At 45.3% G+C, this 19682-nt stretch overlaps 2 protein-coding genes across 2 annotated transcripts; both read left to right on the top strand.

Moving 5' to 3' along the window:
* Positions 1-1868, top strand: LOC124707252 (disease resistance protein RGA2-like). The gene has a single exon (XM_047238920.1). It carries the CDS (start codon positions 164-166, stop codon positions 1640-1642), a length of 1479 nt encoding a protein of 492 aa, XP_047094876.1. The 5' UTR covers positions 1-163; the 3' UTR covers positions 1643-1868.
* A 5169-nt stretch (positions 1869-7037) lies between these two features.
* On the top strand, positions 7038-9202 carry LOC124648404 (disease resistance protein RGA2-like). The gene is made up of 2 exons (XM_047188180.1): positions 7038-8440; positions 9127-9202. The coding sequence occupies exons 1-2, from the start codon at positions 7038-7040 to the stop codon at positions 9200-9202; spliced, it is 1479 nt and encodes a 492-aa protein (XP_047044136.1).
* Positions 9203-19682: the final 10480 nt, after the last annotated feature.

Raw genomic sequence — 19682 nt, forward strand, 5'->3', positions numbered from 1 at the left:
GAGATCTTCCACTAATTCCTGCGAATCCCCCTGCCGCTTCTCATCCTCGCCCTTTGTCCCCCCTTGAAGGAACCCTCGTTTTCCTAGTAGGAAGCTTCGATCCAAAAAATTCCCCAAATCCTACGGGAGCTCTTCGGCTGTTCCTTTCGTTCGCTCTTTACAAATGGAGGCGCTCATTTCTGCAGTTCTTGGGGATCTTATCAGCAGAGCCGTATCCATCGTAGTCAAGAAGTGCGCCGACAAGCAGACAACCACCGAGGAGGATCTGCAGAGGCTGCAGCAACTGCTTCTGAGGATATCTGCAGTCGTTGAGGAGGCTGAGGGGCGATGCGTCACAAATCAAGGCATGATCCGTCAGGTTAGCATGATGTTAAAGCAAATATTCAGAGGGTACTACCTTCTCGACTCCTTCAAGTGCATACATAATAAGACCGACGACGACGATGAGGAGGTGAGTCACTCCTTGTTTGCTCAATCCAAATTTAATCCGGCTAAGCGCTTTCGCTGCGTATCTAGCAACAGTCAAATTAAGAGTATGTTAATTGGTAGAGACAGCAGTAAGGAGTTGAAACAGGTTGTTCTTGGACTAGAAAGCATGGTTGCTGATATGAAGGAGTTCGCTATATTTGTAATGAGCTACCCTCGCATGTACCGGCAACCTTATGGGGCGTATTTGTTTTTGGATAAGTGTATGTTTGGGCGTCAAATGGAGAGGGAACAAGCCATCAGCTTCTTGCTACAAGTTGAGCCCCCAGGGGATGGAAATTTGGGTGTCCTTCCAATATTCGGTCCTGCATTTATTGGGAAGAGCACTCTTGTGGAACATGTTTGCAGGGATGAGCGTGTGCGCGATCATTTCTCCTTGATCTTGTTCTACAGAGGAAATGGCCTTACATATGAAACAGTGACGACTTTTAGAGATCATTGTGTGATCAAGCATCAAAATATTGCCTCGGCTGAAAAGAGGTCGTTGGTTGTCATTGAGATCTTAGGGGACGTGGACCAAGGGGCATGGAAGAGGCTGATGCACATTTCTGAAAGATTTATGGCACATGGGAGTAAAATTATAATCACTAGCCGTTCAGAGAAGATCGTTAGTGTTGGAACAAGGGAAGCCATCAAGCTGAACCTTTTGTCTAAAGAAGCGTACTGGTATTTCTTCAAGATGCTTGTGTTCGGTAGCACGGATCCGGAGGACCATCCAAAGTTAACATCTATAGCCATGGAGATAGCCCTAGGGATACACGGATCTTTTATGTCCGCCTATGTTGTTGCCGCCCTACTGAGAGAAAATCTCAGTGCTCAGTTCGGATGCAGGGTTCTCAGACAGCTTAGGGAAAACACACAGAAGAATACCTTGATGTTCGGTGAATATCTTGAGGATCATATGTCCCGGTACGTCTGGAGCATTGCTGGAACACGTCAAGGTTCCGAGGATCGTAAGTTATTTCTGCTACATGCTAGTTACCAAAAGGATCCTGCAGCCGGAGGTGAGGTTCCAAGGATAACAATGGTGGATCTTCTATCCAGGAGCTCTAGCGCTATGCCGCGCAAATTTGAGGTCTTGTGGTGGAGGTCCCTCATACCACCATACTATAGCTACATATATGATTGTGAGTTTGTGCGGAACACCACACCATAGTTATCACAGTGTTTGCTCGATTAATTATATGTGGCTTACTAGATTGGCACGTAATAGATTCTCTTGGAAGCTCATCTGAATGTTGGTCCTTGACCTGAGTTGTTGAGATTCTTGATAGATCGATCTTATAATGGAGTATAATATAACTGGTACCAGTAGCTAATCATGTAGTGATCTACTGATGTTTAACTACTGATTGTGTTTGTAATCACTTACATACTTTTCATGTCAAGCACAAAGAGCTTTGAATAAAAGCGGGTAGATAATTCTGGAGACTCTGTTACGTACTCTTTGGATAAATTAGTTTATATAGCATTGTTTACCAACGACTCGAGAATCCTGTTTTCCATTATGCTGGCTAATAGTGTCATGCAGCACCAGGTTTCCACCATGCTGACCTCGGAAGTTTATAGCACAGTTACTGCTGTTTTTCTTTTGTCACCAGCAATGTCGCCGCCTTCGTTGGATTGTCTCAGTAATGGATAGGGTTCTAAAGTATATATCATAGTTGCTTTGTGAAGCTTTCAGCCGACCGTTGAATGTCACCAAGTGGTGAATCTTCTATTTGGGAATTAGAGCTCTATGCCACGGGGACAATTTGGGATATCGTCATGGAGATCTCTCATATCATCGTTCTACATCTAAAAACTGACTGCAAGTTTCTCTGGCACAAGAGTAGTACCATAACATTAAGTAAGAGGATTCCCATCAGTGCCCCCAAAGGCTCCCCAAACGGTCTTTGGAGGGTCTGGACGAAAGCAGCTCCCACCGGCTTCCCCAAATCTCTGTCGGCGTGAACTGCGCCCGATAACTGGACTGGCATTCCGTGCCGGCCCCGTAGCGTGGGGGGTGCCGGCAACGCGCGGCACGCGGAAAAAGCCTGATATGCACGTCCTGGCAGCGACACAACACCATTTTAGCCCGCCTGGCCCCTCCTTCCCGCAAGCCGCGGTTTCTCTCCACCCCGTGAATGTCATCTGCCACTGCCCCGCATCGACGGCGATAGCTCTTGCCAAGGCTGCGTAGAAACAACTCTCTCCAGCCGTAGCCTTTGCCGTTAGCCTCGCCACGCCTGTCGCGCCCTCCTTGAACGTTTGTCCCAGGTGGTGGCTATCGTGTCGCGCGTACCGGCCGTCCCCAAGACTACTGCCGAGCACGACATCTGATCTATTGGCCTCAAATGCCAGAAAATATTTGATCTTGACTTGGTCCACTATATATGCACATCGATAACATCGATAGTATATGCTTCAGGATCGAGCCCGAAACTTAGTGCCAACCAGTCCTTCAACTAACGGTCCATGTTTTAGAGGCTGTCAATTCCAACTCCAAAACCTGAAACTCACTAAGATCAGCTCACATCTGATTTGTCCAAACAGTATCAGAACCACAACGGACAACAAATTTCACTAAGGCGGACATTGTTGTGCTAGCGTAAAAGAAATTACACCTGTCAAATACTTTGCAGGATGACATAATACCGTCTAAAAGACACCGCCGAATTTTTTTTTTACTACTGGACCACCTAAATAAATAATACCGCACGCTCTATTGCTAACAACAAAATCTAACTAATCCACTGAAAATAATTTCACACGACTAACTAACCATACCCGCGTAAAGGAAACTATAATTATGGAGGGATTAGGGTGGACCCTAGAAGCGTTCAAAGCACCTCCGTCCACCAGCCTTGAACCACCAGATGAGCACCACCAGCACCAGTACCACCGTGTAGATACTCATCACCAAACGGCAACACGCACCAACATTGTTCCAAAAGAGCACCACCAAATCGCCTCCACCGGCTAACCTATCAGCAAATCGGGGTTCCCCTTGCTCCCTAGGATGAAATTTTGGTGGAAAATCGTCTTAAAATGAACACAACAGGGAGCTGTTTACGAAACATGGAGAGAGAGAGAGAAGGAGTGAGGAGAAAGGAGGAGTGGGGCGACGCAATTGTTTCAGGTCCTGGAACCTTTCGGCGTGGGGATGGCCAAAAGCCCTTTCAGTGTCGACGTGGCCGAAAGGCGTCTTCTCGTGGCCGATGGGCCTATCGATGGATAGGTGGGACAGGCAAAGCGACCGGTCGGTGCATGTGTGGACGATAGGCCTGTGCGGCATGGCCATGGCTAACAGGTGCCGGTCGGTGTCGCAGTGGCCAAGGTCGACGCATTTTTGTAAATCCCTAGATCCACGTATTATTTGTGAAAATTAATAAAAAGATCGTGATCTTTGAAAAATACAGCCCAAATGCATGTTATATGTGGTGGATGAATTATGCAATCAAATATAATTTATATCATACTATGATGTGTTGCTGGTGCATCTGGGCATGAATCTACTTGTATCATGGTTCTGCGGCTAGACCTGGTACTCATGCAATTTATCTTGAGGACTATGCTTTAATCTTTCACCAAGATTAAAAATCTTAGTACTCATGCCTATGGTTGTGTACATCCCTAGTTGGTGCAGAGGCCGGGAAGTGAAATTCTCCCAATTTTTTAAGAATCTTGTTTTTGGGAGTCGTACATCTGGAGGAATGCCGGGTTTTTCTCCTAACCCCCCGTGCCGCCCCCTAGGGCGACACCGGTGGAGACTCCACGCGCCTCCGCTAGAGCCCCCGCCGCTGTTGCTCCCAACGAGCCGCTGCCATCGGCTCTTGCCGCGGTGGCGGGCCCTGCCGCCGAAGGTGGTTTGGGGCAGAGATCACCGGGGAAGGCTGCCATGGCTTCAAGGGCGGGTGTGGCCGGCTCATCTTCGTGCAGCAACTAGGGCGGCGCCCTTGGTTGGGATGGTGGCGGAGATCCTCGCCCGGCGGCGCTATGGCCGGCGGTGAAGAAGCAGTGCCGGCGGGTGGTGGCCGTAACCTCAGCTGGGTACCCATGCCACCGCCCCGATCGTCTTCGCTGCGTGGTTGGGCCGGATCCGGTGGAGGATCGACCCTGCTCGGCCGTCTCCTTTCCGGGCTGCTGGTAGGGTTTGGGGTAGCTGCTTGCAGGTTTCTGGCGGGTGGCGTGGGGGCTGCTCGCAAGGCTTGAATAAAGGTGGTGGTCCTAGGTTTCTTATTTTGCGAAGATGAAGACCTTCTGGATGCCGATTCTTCTTCATCTAGCCGGAGTGATGAGTTCCGGAAGGCGCGCCGGCGAATGGAACAGTGCATCTTTTGCCTGGAGTTTGCCGGATCGGATGGTATTCAGTCGCGCACATCCATGCTTTTATCCCGGCCGTTTGGTTCTGGAGGGAGCGACACGAAGCTCTGTTTTGTGTTGCCATCAGATGGGATTCTGGTCATGGTGAAAATCAGAGGCAGAGAATATCATGAAGGCCGGATTGGAGGACTAGCAATGGAGGTTTGAGTCTATGTGATGTTGAGGGACTTTCTTGGTGTTCTGGTTCTCTCAGTAGCAATATGCAAGTGGTGGTGGCAGCACATGTGAAGTTCAGAGTCTTAACTTTTAGGGTGAAAATCCAAGATCTAGCCTTAATTGGTTGTGCCTGAAAATGATCTTCTTGAAAAAGCGAGGACTATCTTCAGGGTGAAAACCTAAGATCTTTGATCGGGCGACGACAACGCTTGTGCATTGTTTCCCTTCTTTGAGGCGTCGCTTTTGGATAGCCTGGAGTTCAGGTGTTGTCTTAGTAGTGGATGTATTGCTGTTGCTAGGGCTGGAACATCGTAGCGTGACTTTTTTTTCTTAATTTCTTTTATTTTTTGGCTGGGTGCATCCGTATTACCATTAGGATAGTGCGTAGTTATAGAGAATGGGTGTAATTGATATCTTTTTATATTAATATATTCCCTTTATTAAAAAAATATAAGCAATCTGCGTACTTCTAGTTTAAACAAAAAATGTGTGCGGAAAAATGAATACATACAATGAAACAATACACGTCGTTTGTGATCAGCAAAGACCCAGACGCTAGGCCATAAAGTAATCGTTTGTGATAGCCCTTCACATTGCAAACGATTTCTTGAAACAAAACGTTTGCGATTGGAGGTCTCGTCACACACGATTTAATAAACCGTGTGTTTTGTAGAAAAGCATTGCCCAAACTTGCGTAGTAACGATATGTGACATATTATTTCAGCCGTATGTGAAAGTTTGTTCTCTAGTGATAATTAGAGGTCGGGTAGACAATGCGTAAATAATTTACTCTAACCGGTTTAAGGATTCGGCTAGGTGGAGTTTAGAGGAGTAAAATCAAAATATTACTCCATGAATCGGCTAGATATGCTTTTATATAACATTTGTTTTGAAGCCAATTTTCCATGATGCAGGTTAATGGTGTCTTGCCGCATGAAGATTCCACCATGCTGACATCTGTATAAAAACCATATAAAAAAACGTACTATTTTGATAGTAATAGCATGCTATAGCATATCTGGAAAACCCACGCTAAATTAATCAGTGTACAATGTCCCGTTGATAGCATACTATAGCGCGTTATAGCGGAAAATACGTTGGTGAACCTGGGAGCAAGCGCACCCTATATTAAAAAAAATTAGTAATTCAGAAAAATGTCAAAAAAATTCAAATCTTTTTGGAAATCAAAGACGATCATGTATTGTACTCGTATACGAAAGATTCACCATGGAATAACTTCTCTTGTTTCCTGGGTGAAAAAAACAGACTTGAAGGTCCTATATTAAAGAACTATTCACGCTATATTCGTCATAGATTTGTTTTTTTTTTTGCCTGAAGTCAATGTGAATCATTTCTTGGCCAAACAATTTTATACGAGTACAATACTGGATTATCTTTCATTCCCAAAAGGATTCAATTTTTTTTACTTTATTTGAAATTACTACATTTTTTAGAGTATATAGGGTGCGCCTGCACCTGAGAGCACAAAGTGCGGGTCAGCGTTATAGCACCCTATTAGCGTATTTTAAGGTCATAGCGCTATTTTTTTCCTTGATAAAAACAGATACTGCTAGTTTTATTCTGGCCCCAGTAACGTTGCCTTGGTTGGATGGCTAAGTAATGACTAGGTTTCTGGAGTTCATAGCACAGTTTCTTGGAGAAGCTTGTACCTGACCGTTGAATGTCACCAAGTGGTGGATATTCTATTTGGGAAAGAACCGAAGAAAATTGGAAACATGCGGCGCCAAGTTTCCACCATGTTGACCTCTAGATAAAAAAAAGGCACCTTTTTTGTGTCAGGAAGGTGTCACATTCGTTGGATGGCACAATCTTCTGTCGTAACTGTGACTTTGGTGCTGGGTCAATAGACTAGAATTTTTTTATTCCTACTACTTTTATGAAGATTACAGGAAAATTCCTTTTTGAACTTTTCAAAGACATCGAGTCGGAACCTCCTTAAGTCCTTCAACCTCAGAGCACCATCTATCAAGTGGCGGGCTGCGGGGGTTCCCCTTCGTTCACGCTTCACGATGGAGGCGGTCATTTCTGCAGTTCTTGGTGAAATTGTCAGCAGAGCTATATCCATCGTGGCTGAGAAGTGGCGCGAGCAGACAACCGCGGAGGAGGATCTGCAGAGGCTGCGCCAGCTGCTTCTGAGGATATCTACCGTCGTCGAGGAGGCCGAGGGACGGCGCGTTGAAAATCGAGTGATGGTCCGTCATATTAGTACCATGAAAGAGCAAATGTTTAGGGGGTACTACCTTCTCGACACCTTCAGGTGCAAAGAGAGGAAGATTGATCATGATGAGGTTCGTCGCTTCTCGTTTGCTCAATCCAAATTTAATCCGGCTAAGCGTTTTTGCCGCCTAGTTAGCAACACCCAGATTGAGAGCCCATTAATCGGTAGAGAAAGCATTAAAGAGTTGAAACAGGCTGCTCTTGTCCTAGAAAGCATGGTTGTTGATATGAAAGAGTTTGTTATGCTTCTCATGAGCTACCCTCGGATTTACCGCCAACCTTGTGCCACATATTTATTTTTGGACAAGTGTATGTTCGGCCGCCAAATGGAGAGGGAACAAGCCATCAGCTTCTTGCTACAAGCTGAGCCTCCTGGGTATGGAAATTTTGGTGTTCTTCCAATTGTTGGTCCTGGGCTTGTTGGAAAGAGTACTCTTGTGGAACATGTTTGTTGCGATGAGCGTGTGCGCAATCATTTCTCCTTGATATTGTTGTACAGCGGAAATGACCTTAAGGATGAAACGGCATCGACTTTTAGAGACCATTGTGTGATCAAGCATCAAAGTATTGCCTCGGGTGAAGAAAGGCTGTTGGTTGTCATTGAGCTCCTAAATGATGTGGACGAAGGGGCATGGAAGAGGCTGCTGCACACTTCTAAAAGATACATGGCACATGGTAGTAAAATCATAATCACTGGCCGTTCAGAGAAGATGGCCAGGGTTGGAACAACGGAAGCCATCAAACTGAAATGCTTGTCTAAAGAAGCTTACTGGCATTTCTTCAAGATGCTCGTGTTTGGTAGCACAGATCCGATGGAGCACCCAAAGTTAACATCCATAGCCATGGAGCTAGCCCTAGAGATGCGTGGATCTTTCATATCCGCAAATTGTGTTGCAGTTCTACTAAGAGGAAACCTCAGTGCTTGGTTCTGGTGCAGGGTTCTGAGACAGGTTAGGGAGTTCACACGGAAGAATACCTTGGCATTTGGCCAGTATCCTGAGGATCATATGTCTCGGTATGCTTGGAGCATTGCTAAAACACATCAAGGTTCCGTAGATCGGAATCTATTTCTGCTACGTGATAGCTACCAAAAAGGGCCTACAGCTGGTGGCGAGGTTCCGAGAATAACATTGGTGGATCTTCTATCCAGGAGCTCGAGCGGTATGCCACCTAAATTTGAGGTCTTGGGGTGGCGGTCCCTCATACCGCCGTACTATAACTACATATATGCTTGTGAGTTTATGCGAAACACCACACTATAATTATTATTGTGTTTGTTCGATTAATTATATTTTTCAGAGGATCGATTAATTATATTTTGTGTACCAGATTGACATGTATAATGTATTAGACTTTCTTGCAAACTCATCCAAAATGTTGGTGCTTGGTTTGAGTTGTTGCGATTCTTGATCGATAGATCTTATAATGGAGTATACTGTAATTGTTACCAGCAGCTAATCATCTAGTGATCTTTAACTACCGGTTGTGTTTGTAATCACTTGTATACTTTTCATCTCAAACACAAAGAGCTTCGAAAAAATATCCAGTGAATATTACGCACTCTTTGGATAAACTAGCTTATATAAGATCATTTTCCAACGACTTGAGAAGCCCGTTTTCCATTAGGCTGGTTAACAGTTTCATGCGCCCATTTTCCACCATGGTGACATCGGAAGTTTATAGCAGACTTCTGCTATATTTTTCTTTTGTCACCAGCAATGTCTCCTTCGTTGGATGGCTCGTAATGGCTAAGATTTGGGAGCTTATAGTATAGTTTCTTTGTGAAGCTTTCAGCTGACCGTTGATGTCGCCAAGTGGTGAATCTTCTATTTTGGAGTTAGAGCGCTATGCCACGCGACAATCTGGGATCTTGTCATGGAGGTCTCTCATACCACCGTTCTACATCTACACAACTGATTGCGAGTTTGTCCGGCACAAGAGCACTACCACGACATAAAGTAAGATGAGAACCGCTCTTTGCCACACTGGTGTTGAGAGTTTGTGTTAGTGGTGGTTCTCTTCTTATCTACTCACCATGGCTGACCAGATTGCACTACTCAGGAAAGTTTTATTCTCGGCGCACCAAAAAAGGCTACTGCCGACGCACCAGAGGCCACCGGTGGAAACATGCTGATGGTAATGGGTTACCACTGGCTGGTGCGCCGGCAGTAACACGAGGTATCCCGTGTCCGGAGGCAGATCTAGGGTTCGTTGAAATGGGAAAACTGGGTGTGAGATGACTCGGTTGAGTTCTGATTGGAAGTGCTTGGTATGGTATCATTGGGTTACAATTACTTGAATACCCTTGCCACTCAAAAAATTCGGGGCTACTTCTGCGAAACTAATGGCTAAAAAGGATATTTTGTGGATAAAATTATGCGCTGGCGCCAATTCTGAGAGCCAAAGAAATTACAAAATTTTGAACAGGTGGGTCCTCAGTCATTGGATGTGGGCTGAACTTGGGCTGCCAACACACTTCAATATGGAGACATAGCCCAACAGATCTGCTTCAAGTGTTAATTTTACTAATGGGAAAATGCCGAAAACTCTAGAAAAAGGCCGACCTTCGCGAAGGGAAGACAACTAGCTCCGCGCGCGACAAGTGGCACGCTGTGGTGTCAGAAAATCCTTGGGAAGTGGTCTCCCTGCTCGACACGTGTCGCAAGGAGAAGCAAAGTGGGGATGAGGGAGGAGAGAGAAGGCAGAGGGGCTACGTTTTTCCCTTTATTTTCTAGTTTCGTTTTTTCAAAATGAAATATCTCGAGAACCGTAAGTCCAAATTACGAACCGTTTCCACTTTTGAGATCCTCGCGTCGAGATCTTCAAAACTAGATCCCATGTTGATAGGTTTCGAGATACTTTTTTTCCGTACTTCCAACACCAATAAGGCTGTAATCGTGTTGTGTACCTAACTGTACTTGTGTTTCAACTGATAAGTACTTATGTTTTTAGTGTATTTGGTGCATTTTTTTTCCCTTTACTCGATAACTATACTTACTTGTGTATGCGAACCTGTACTTACTCGTGTGCGCGACTGTACCTGCTCGTGTGCGTGACTGTACCTGCTCGTGTGCGTGACTGTACTTCTATACCAGTACTTACTCGTGTGCGCGACTGTACCTGCTCGGGTGCGTGACTGTACCTGCTCATATGCGTGACTGTACTTCTGTACATGTACTTGCCTGTGTGCGCGACTGTACCTGCTCGTGTGCGCGGTTGTACCTGCTCATGTGCGTGAATGTACTTGTACTCGCCCGTGTGTTCAACTGTACTCGTGCTCCATATGTAACTGTATTCGTGTTTTGTACGGAACTGTACTCAACGTGTTTACCGAGTTGTACTCGTCTTTTTGAATTTGTACTTGTAACTGTACTCGTGTCCAATATTTACTCGCTGTATGTGCGTGAGATAGATTTAGCACTCCGATCGATTTGGCTAGCTAGGAAATCATTCTCGTAGAACGCGCATGCATGGTTGGTCACTTGGTCTGGACGTGGACGGTACTTGCTTGGGCTCGGTTCAGTACTCGTACTCGTGTGAATCGCGCGCGTGGTTGCTGGTTCGGTACTCGCGCGTCGTTCGTACCCGCGTGACCGCGCGCTCCAGCGTTGGACACGTGTCGACTTCTCGTAGGATGTACGGGAGGATTTTTCCCTTTAAGAAGGTCGGCCTCTATCTAGTGGTACCCGGGAAAATGCTTCTCCTCCGTAGAAAGAGTGAAAAAACGCCTCCGGGAGCATATCTCGAGGGACCGATAATCCTGTCAGATCACCAATATACGAACGCATATACACTGTAAGATGCTTCGAGACTTGCTTAGCAAAATAATCCACTTTTGGTTAAACATAATTGCTTATCCTATATAACTAAGAAGTTCATCCCCACTACCATATTTCTCTTGACATGCAGCCTATCCACCTCAGCATTTCCCCTTTTTTGCCCATTTTATTTTATGAAAATCAAGCTGTGTTAAAGTGTTAGTGCCTAGCTTCCAGGCCATTCAACCGACCCAGCCCCACGTGAAAAAACACCCACCAGGCCTAACACTGTTCGTCTTCTCCACCAACCAGCCTTCCACCACTCTCGGTTAATGCAATGTCCATGAAATCGCTATCTCTTCCTCTCCCCCGCGATTCCCGCGAACTAATGGAGCCATACGAGAAGTTCGCCATAATTTCTCCATATAAACCGGGTGGTCTGCCTTGCCTATTTTAGTGGCATCTACACATCGTCCCTCCCTCGATCTGGATTCTGCATGGAACCAGAACAAAAAGAAGCTGGAGAAGCAATCCCGTTATCCATTTTACATCTCCTTGATGAAGGCTGCGGCTTGCAGCGTCGATTGTTTCTTTACTCATGCCCTGTCGGGAATCTCTCTCTCCCAATTTTGCCGTGCGGCCGGAGCACCTAATTCTGCCAATGGGTATTTGAGAAGTCAAGGAAACACACTAGATTGCTCATTTACCCATGCCCTGTCGGCTTTCTATCTTGAAGGTATCTCCGGCTCCAGGTATTTGATTATGTTGTATGTGCGTCTGACGAAAACTTTATATCTAATGTTTCTATCTCATATGCAGTAATTTTCACCTCGATTGGATTTTGACAGATAAAGGAGATTAGTTGTCATATATAATCTAGGATAAATATACCAGGTTAGGCTACTGCTTAGTCCTGGTCCTCAGAAAAATATGGTGTCGATGTACTACACTACGGAGATTGATACACCATATTGAGAGTACACGTTTTCTTCTCTCCTTACGATTTAATCTTCCACATATGCAATTACTCCATTATTTCTTTCATACTTCAGCTCAACGCGGGGACCATGATTGGTAAAAAGACAAACTCACGAAGGTAAGATGAATTCTCTGAAAATTAGCGACTGTATTTTTTGTTACTACCCTATCTTTCTCTTTTCAGATGTGTTTAGCTTTATATATTTGGATGGGCAGGTCTCACTAATCTCCGTGGCTGCAAAATGCATCTCCTCATGTGACCTCATCCCTTCATGCATAATGGAATCGAGATGTTCTACTGGAACATGCCAGCTCTCCGTAGAGTTGCCGTAGTATGTAAGAATCTTTTGTAGTTGTTTTTATAGTGGTTAAGAAATTATTAAGGATCTCACTGGTACGGGATGCTGCAAGTGTGTATATGTAAAACCATAAATTGATTTCTGCTTAAGACTGAGAGGTTATGGTTCAACACATTAACCTCTCCATTCTTTTGGAGTTGTTGTATGTATGTTCAGACAAATACAATATGATGAGGTTGCAGACAAATGAATACCTCTCACCTTCATACTTCGCCTACTTAATGGGGAGAAAGAGCATGAACCAATAAAAAACTTTGGGTGGTGTTCATCTGTTCAAGTTGTCAAGTATATTTGCCTGAATTGAGTCTGTTAACTTCGATACAAATAAGAAACACTCAACTTTCAGATTTTTGTGTTGGAAATTCTCACATTTGAAACCTATAATTTGAGAAGTGTATTTGGTACAAACATTGAAATGGAAAAATTGCATTAGATGTATGTAACTACTTCGGTTTATTTTGTTGAGGCCTTCAAAGTAACTATTGTTTTGTTCGCAAACTAAAAGTAACTATTGTTTTACCCAAACAAACTGGGTCAATTCAATTCGTTTATGAATCATGAGCTATGATTTATATGTTTATATGCATATAATCATACATTTTCACCAAATAATGTCTTATTTTTTATGCACTGTCTAAAAACTTGCCTACACTTCCGCTGCAACGTGCGGGGTAATTTCTAGTTTATACTAGATGGATGCCTAATTAACTAGACGTTCTATATAATTATTTTGGTAACGACCTATCCTACACAATTAAGCAGTAGCCCAGTCCTCGTACTTAATAAAATACATTAACAGGTTTATTCATGTAAGCACTCATCTAAGCACATTGCATTGTAACCCGCAAAAAATCTCAATACATTGTTATGTGTTTGTAACGCGGCGACGGTCCGTCCGGCGAACTGCACGAAGAGGTTGTGTGGGGTTTCATTGTAGACGTGTCCAGAGGCAGACCTAGGGTTCGTTGAAAATGGTGAAATTAATTGACACAACTTTATCTATATATGAATATATCTAGACATATTTTAGCTCTAGATACGTGCGTATCTAGACAAACTAGAGTCAATTACCAAATATCTCTAGATATGAATATATATCCTCTTTTATTGCTCTTGTGTGAGACGTTTTGACACGCAGACATGAGATTCGGAGATTAAGCTATAGTGACGTTGTGAATCAAGGTCGCATACACAAAGTCACCTACCTAATCCGTTTGTTTAAGATCATATGTACTCCCTCCGTTCCCGCGGAAATTGTCTTAGATTCGTCTAAAATTAGATGTATCAAGAATTTATTAGACAAGACATTCCATTCGTACGTAATATGGAGCAACGACATGTTTACACACTTGTATCACAGTCTAAATCGTAGATGTTGGTGCTTTTTCTACAAATCATGCATGAATGGCAAAAGCAAGGAAACAATTACAGTAACAATATCTTCCGCAAGACCGTTTTTGCAGGTCCCGAAAAGGCCTTCTGTCGTTCTTCAGTGCTGCCGTTAATCATGCCGACAGATTTGGAGGTTCTATCCACATGTTTAACATTCTTTCCTTTGCTTAATTTGCGCCAAGCTTGGGGAGCAACTGCCAGTCTCGCTGCCCACACCTAGCAAAGATTCTTCTTCTTGTTGATCTCCCCGTACTCTTCCTGAACGGATTAGCAAAACAATCATGTTTTTGAAGAATTATTTGGTAGGGCCGAATGGGGCATAACAAAACATGCCCATAATTAATGTGACAAGCAGACGGTTCTTAGCTCTGTCATTTTTGTGCAGTGTCACCAAAATCGGATCTTAATGTAAACATCAGGGAGAATGTGAAAGCAAACTTCTATTTTTTAATCTTTTCATCACCTAGCTGAGAACTAGCAAAACGAAAAAAGAAACAGCAGCTCCCTATACTTTAAGTTTGTATTGTTTTTGCATTAAACAGTCCGGGTCCTAGCTCTATCACATTCATTCGTATTTTATACAAATAGCTACTACATTCGTTTCAAAGAATAAGTTTTTGAGGAAATTGCACATAACACCAATGTTTGGTGTAGTTGTTGCACAAAACCTAGAAACAAGATACTAGTTGTAACAAACCCCTATTTTGGTCTAATAATAGTTCCTAGCCCAAATAGATGGATTTAGACCATTAACATGTACATTCGTGTGGGACCATTGTATTTCTATACGTATCCATTGAGTGCTAGAGTCGTTTTGGTTCAGACACGCACTCATTCATGTACTCGTACTCGACAAAGCAAACGTTTCCGCTCAAAAACTAAAGAAAAAAATAGTTCACTTTTTTTTCAAAATCGACGGCAGGAGCTCAGAGGAGGCGCCGGCCGGAGATGATGCCCGATGATGAAGGAGGCGATGACGGAACCGGTTTTGACATTAGAGGTGGAGCGCCGACGGTGAGGGAGGCTTACCTGATCGAAGGATCAGTCCTCGTTCACATCACCGCTCGAGCGTTGCCCCCTGTGCGTAGCTGCGCTACGCGGGGCTGAAGGATAATGAAATATATTTTTGTATAGTATCTATTAATAATATTACGACATGTGAAAGTCTTGACATACCTAATCCATGGCAAAGGAGTGCCGTCGATGATTAACACCGTTTCTCTCAGATGAACGCGTGAAAGATGTTCCTTTTGGCCGGCCGCCCAGACATCGCTGAGATGAGACGGTGTGAAGAGACGACGATGGTATAAGTCGTGGGGGGGGGGGGATCCGTGATGGTTACGTGTTGTCGCTAATTATGCCCTGCATAATTAAAGTTGTTAACTAATATGTTGGGTGGGTGGGCTTGATCGTTTTGTGCTGGAAAATCGATTCGTGGGCCGGCCCATAAACATCCAGGCAAGGCTTTGTTTAGTATTTTTTTTTATATATTTAAGAGGGAAAATATAGGGTTTTAGGGCAAAACATGACCTCCTTGGGTGCACCATTGCATTCTCCACACTGCTACCCATGGGATGTACATGAATTATCTAGGGTAGTAGACCATGGTGAGTCGCACCCAGACACCCCAGATATAGGGTTTTAGGGCAAAACATGCCATCCTTAGGCAAATCAAATAGTTGGGGATTCCAGGGTAAGGCCACACTTGGCACATGGGTGCACTTCATGCCCCACACTTCTACCCATATGGGATCTACATGAGTTATCTGGGGTAGACCATGGTGAGTTGCACCCAGGCATCCCAAATATAGGGTTTTAGGCTAAAACATGCATTCCTTGGGCAAATCAAGTAGCTGGGGATACCAGGGTGAGGCCACACTTGGCACATGGGTGCACCATTGCATACCCCACACTGCTACCCATGGGATCTGCATGAATCATCTGGGGTAGACCATGGTGAGTTGCACCCAGGCACCCCAAATATAAGGTTTTAGGCCAAAACATGCCCTCCTTGGGCAAATCAAGTAGTTGGGGATGCCAGGGTGAGGCCACACTTGGCACATGGGTACACCATCGCATGCTCCACACTGCTACCCATGGGATCTACATGAATTATCTGGGGTATACCATGGTGAGTTGCACCTAGACACCCCAAATATAGGGTTTTAGGGAAAAACATGCCCTCCTTGGAAAAATCAAGTAGTTGGGGATGCCATCAGGGTGAGGACACACTTGGCACATGGGTACACCATTGCATGCCCCACACTGTTACACATGGGATCTACATGAATTATATGGGGTAGACCATGGTGATTTGCACCCAGACACCCCAAATACAGAGTTTTAGGCCAAAACATGCCCTCCTTGGGAAAATCAAGTAGCTGGGGATGCCAGGGTGAGGCCACACTTGGCACATGGGTGCACCATTGCAAGCCCTACACTGCTACCCATGGGATCTACATGAATTATTTGGGGTAGACCAAGGTGAGTTGCACCCAGACACCCCAAATACAGGGTTAGGCTAAAACATGCCCTCCTTTGGGCAAATCAAGTAGCTGGGGATGCCAGGGTGAGGCCACACTTGGCAAATGGGTGCACCATTGCATGCCCCACACGGCTACCCATGGGATCTACATGAATCATCTAGGGTAGACCATGCTGAGTTGCACCCGTCAGGCACCCCAAATATAGGATTCTAGACCAAAACATGCCCTCCTACGACAAATCAAGTAGCTGGGAAGCCAGGGTGAGGCCACACTTGGCACATGGGTGCACCATTGTATGCCCCACGCTGCTACCCATGAGATGTACATGAATTATCTGGGGTAGACCATGGTGAGTTGCACCCAAACACCCCAATTATAGGGGTTTAGGCCAAAACATGCCCTCCTTGGGCAAATCAAGTAGCTAGGGATGCCAGGGTGCCACTACTAGGAAAACCCTTACCGCCGGCGCACCATCTTGGCCTACTGCCGGCGCACCAGAGCCCGCCGGTGCGACCAGGCTGGTGATAACTGGCTACTGCCGGCGCACCGGCCTATGTGCCGGCGGTAGCTCAGTTACTGCCGGCGCACAGGGCTTGCTTCACTGGCAATGAGGTGTACCGCTGGCGCACGTGTAGCTGCGCCGGCAGTAGGGGCTGTCAGCAGTGGCGCGTGCGCTGTGCGCCGGCAGTAGGGGATGGAGGTGCGCCGGCGGTATAATCCTAAAATTCAATTTTTACAGCATTTTCCAGCGTATTACAATGCATATTTATATCATCCAATACAATAGATATTTATACAACAATACATGCAATATGAAAAGCACATAGAGAGCCAAGTCTTATTTCGGTATCAATACACAAATAGGCAAGTCTCGTTTCGAAATGTTGATTCATACAACACACATGCAACACCAAACGACGAAGTTTCACAAAGTTAGAAGTCTTGGTACATAGTCGTCACAAGTGTCGTCATACACATCACAATGTAGCTACTAACCTAAACTACAATCACATAAAACATGACCATAGTCACGATGAGCATCATCACGAAGGCCATGGTCTTCATCCGGTTCCTCCTCATGTCCCTCATCTCTCCCGCTAGATAACGCGTGTATCTTCCTTCCGCCTCCACCCTAGTGGGGTATCCCTTGTAGCTGTTGCCGCTGAAGCGGTGCACCTGTCTCCGACAGCTCCTCCCGCTCGTCGTAGACTCCAGGAACCCTCCCCTTGTACACTACATATGTCGTCGGCATCTCTATGCACAAGACAAATAAAACGTCAGTACCAATGCAATTAACAAGTGCCAACTCAAATAAGAGACAAGTAGTATGAACTAAATAGCATGTGCCTCATACTTTGTTGGTCGAAATAAATATTAATATTCAGGGATGGGGTCAGCGATGCCAAGTAGAATGCACGGGAGATTGATATTTGTGCCATCACACCAGGTTCACTAGCCCCACCCCAGAGTGTACAAGTGACCAAACATTCTAATCATCAGCCAACACAATTAAGAAGTGCCAACTCAAATAAAAGACAAGTAGCTAGTATGAACTAAATGGAATGCCTCATACTTTGTTGGTCGAAACAAATATTAACATTCCGGGATGGTGTCAGCGAGGCCAGGTAGGATACACAAGAGATTGATATTTGTGCCATCACACCAGGCTCGCTGGCGCCACCCCGGAGTGTACAAGTGACCAAACATTCTAATCATCAGCCAATGGAATTAACAAGTGCCAACTCAAATAAAAGACAAGTAGTACGAAGTAAATAGCGTGCCTCATACTTTGTTGGTCGAAACAAATATTAACATCCAGGGATGGAGTCAGTGAGGCTAGGTACGATGCACAATAGATTGATAGTTGTGGCCATCACACCAAGGCTCACTGGCTCCACCCCCGAGTGTACGAGTGACCGAACATTCTAATCATCGGCGAACTCCAAATTCGAGCCAAGTAAGGGTCGAGTAAATGCAAATGATTAAGGTAAACATGCCATAATCTAGAAATATATAGCAAAGTAAATGTAATTATAGACGCAGGTTCACATGCACATCCATACAACTAAATAAAAGCGACAAGTCGACCGGGCTGGAATATATATCAATTACAGTACGGAAGTTCATGGACATATCGTTCAAGCTTAAGCAAAAGAGTTGCCGTCGTAGGATCAGGTCGTAGGCTTAGGGGGGAATGGACGGCAGCCCTTCAGCGTGTTGAATGGCCTGTCATCACGCGACATCTCCAAGCGGAGTTCTATCTCATCATTAGGTGGTAGACCGTAGCCGTAGAAGAACGCGCCAGACCTATTGTTGACATCGTGCAGGATTGTCATGCAAATCAACTGCTGGATGCGACCCCAGTTTTTTCTCAGCTCTTTATCGTTGACATCCGCCATGTTTGCAAACCTGTTTCTGAGACTCTCTGGCAGCAACATGTCATATGTGTACTTTATGTACTCCTGCATCTGAAGGATGGCGTACCAGGCGTCAATCCCATTGTCTTTCAACGACTGCCTGAGGCAGGCGAAGTTGGTTGTGTGGGTTAAGGCCAAGCCTCCTTGTACTTTCCTCTGTACTTTGAGGGGGCCTGTCTTGGAGGCGAAGCCGTTGAGAGCATCATTGAGAACGGCCTTGATGTGGTTGTAGTCTTTCTTCTTGTCCCTACCCGAGTCGAGATAGATTGCATGCGAGTGTTGCGGGTGCACGACGATGAGGGTGCAGAACTTATCTCTGCGGAAAACACACGGATTAACCTTTGCAAATGCAAATGGAGATATAGGATAGAATGGTAATGGGGACTAGCGAGTGATTACTTACTCGGGGAAGTAAGGGATGAGAATGTCGCTCTTTTTAATGTTCGCCACCAAGAAATCCTCGACCTGCTTGGTGGCAATCGCCCGATCCCCAGCGTTGCAGATGATGCTCTCCCGCATATAGAAGGGGTCCATTATCACGATGCCCGGCGTCCCCTCCTTAACGATTTGGGAAGACAAGCTAAGAGCAACTAGCCGAACCACAGAAAAGTGGAGCATTTTCATGCGAAAGACGTCGAAGATGTCATTGAACCTGATGAAGCACAAGTCCGCGGGGTATTTTTCGACAAAGTTCATGCCAGTTGGTACCTTCGCCACGTACAAAGGGTAAGCATGATTTTTTGAATTGAGAAGTTGCTTCTCCGCATACAGGACAGAGTTATGCAAGCTCCTCATATCCGGGGTGAGTATCCTGAGGACATGCTCCGGCAGCATCGGTTCACCCAAGTGATGCTCAGGTCGCCAATTGTTTGGCAACTTGTCAGGGAGTGGGACCTTGTCCTTGGATTTGGCCGCCTCCTTGGCTTTGGCGTCCTTCTTTGCTGGCCTCTTCCGCTTCTTGGGTTGTACTGTATCACCATCCATCGCCGTATTGGCCGTAGCACGGAGTGTGTTTGGGCTCAGCATGTTTTTGGCGGCAGCGGTGGC

The sequence above is a fragment of the Lolium rigidum genome, chromosome 4 (assembly GCF_022539505.1).
Source record: "Lolium rigidum isolate FL_2022 chromosome 4, APGP_CSIRO_Lrig_0.1, whole genome shotgun sequence".
NCBI classification, from domain to species: domain Eukaryota; kingdom Viridiplantae; phylum Streptophyta; class Magnoliopsida; order Poales; family Poaceae; genus Lolium; species Lolium rigidum.

Bases quoted from the DNA above. Each gene is read 5' to 3' on its own strand.
- LOC124707252 (XM_047238920.1), top strand. From the start codon at position 164: ATGGAGGCGCTCATTTCTGCAGTTCTTGGGGATCTTATCAGCAGAGCC.
- LOC124648404 (XM_047188180.1), top strand. From the start codon at position 7,038: ATGGAGGCGGTCATTTCTGCAGTTCTTGGTGAAATTGTCAGCAGAGCT. The intron at 8,441-9,126 runs GTCCCTCATACC...CTTGTCATGGAG, and splicing joins TTTGAGGTCTTGGGGTGGCG to GTCTCTCATACCACCGTTCT.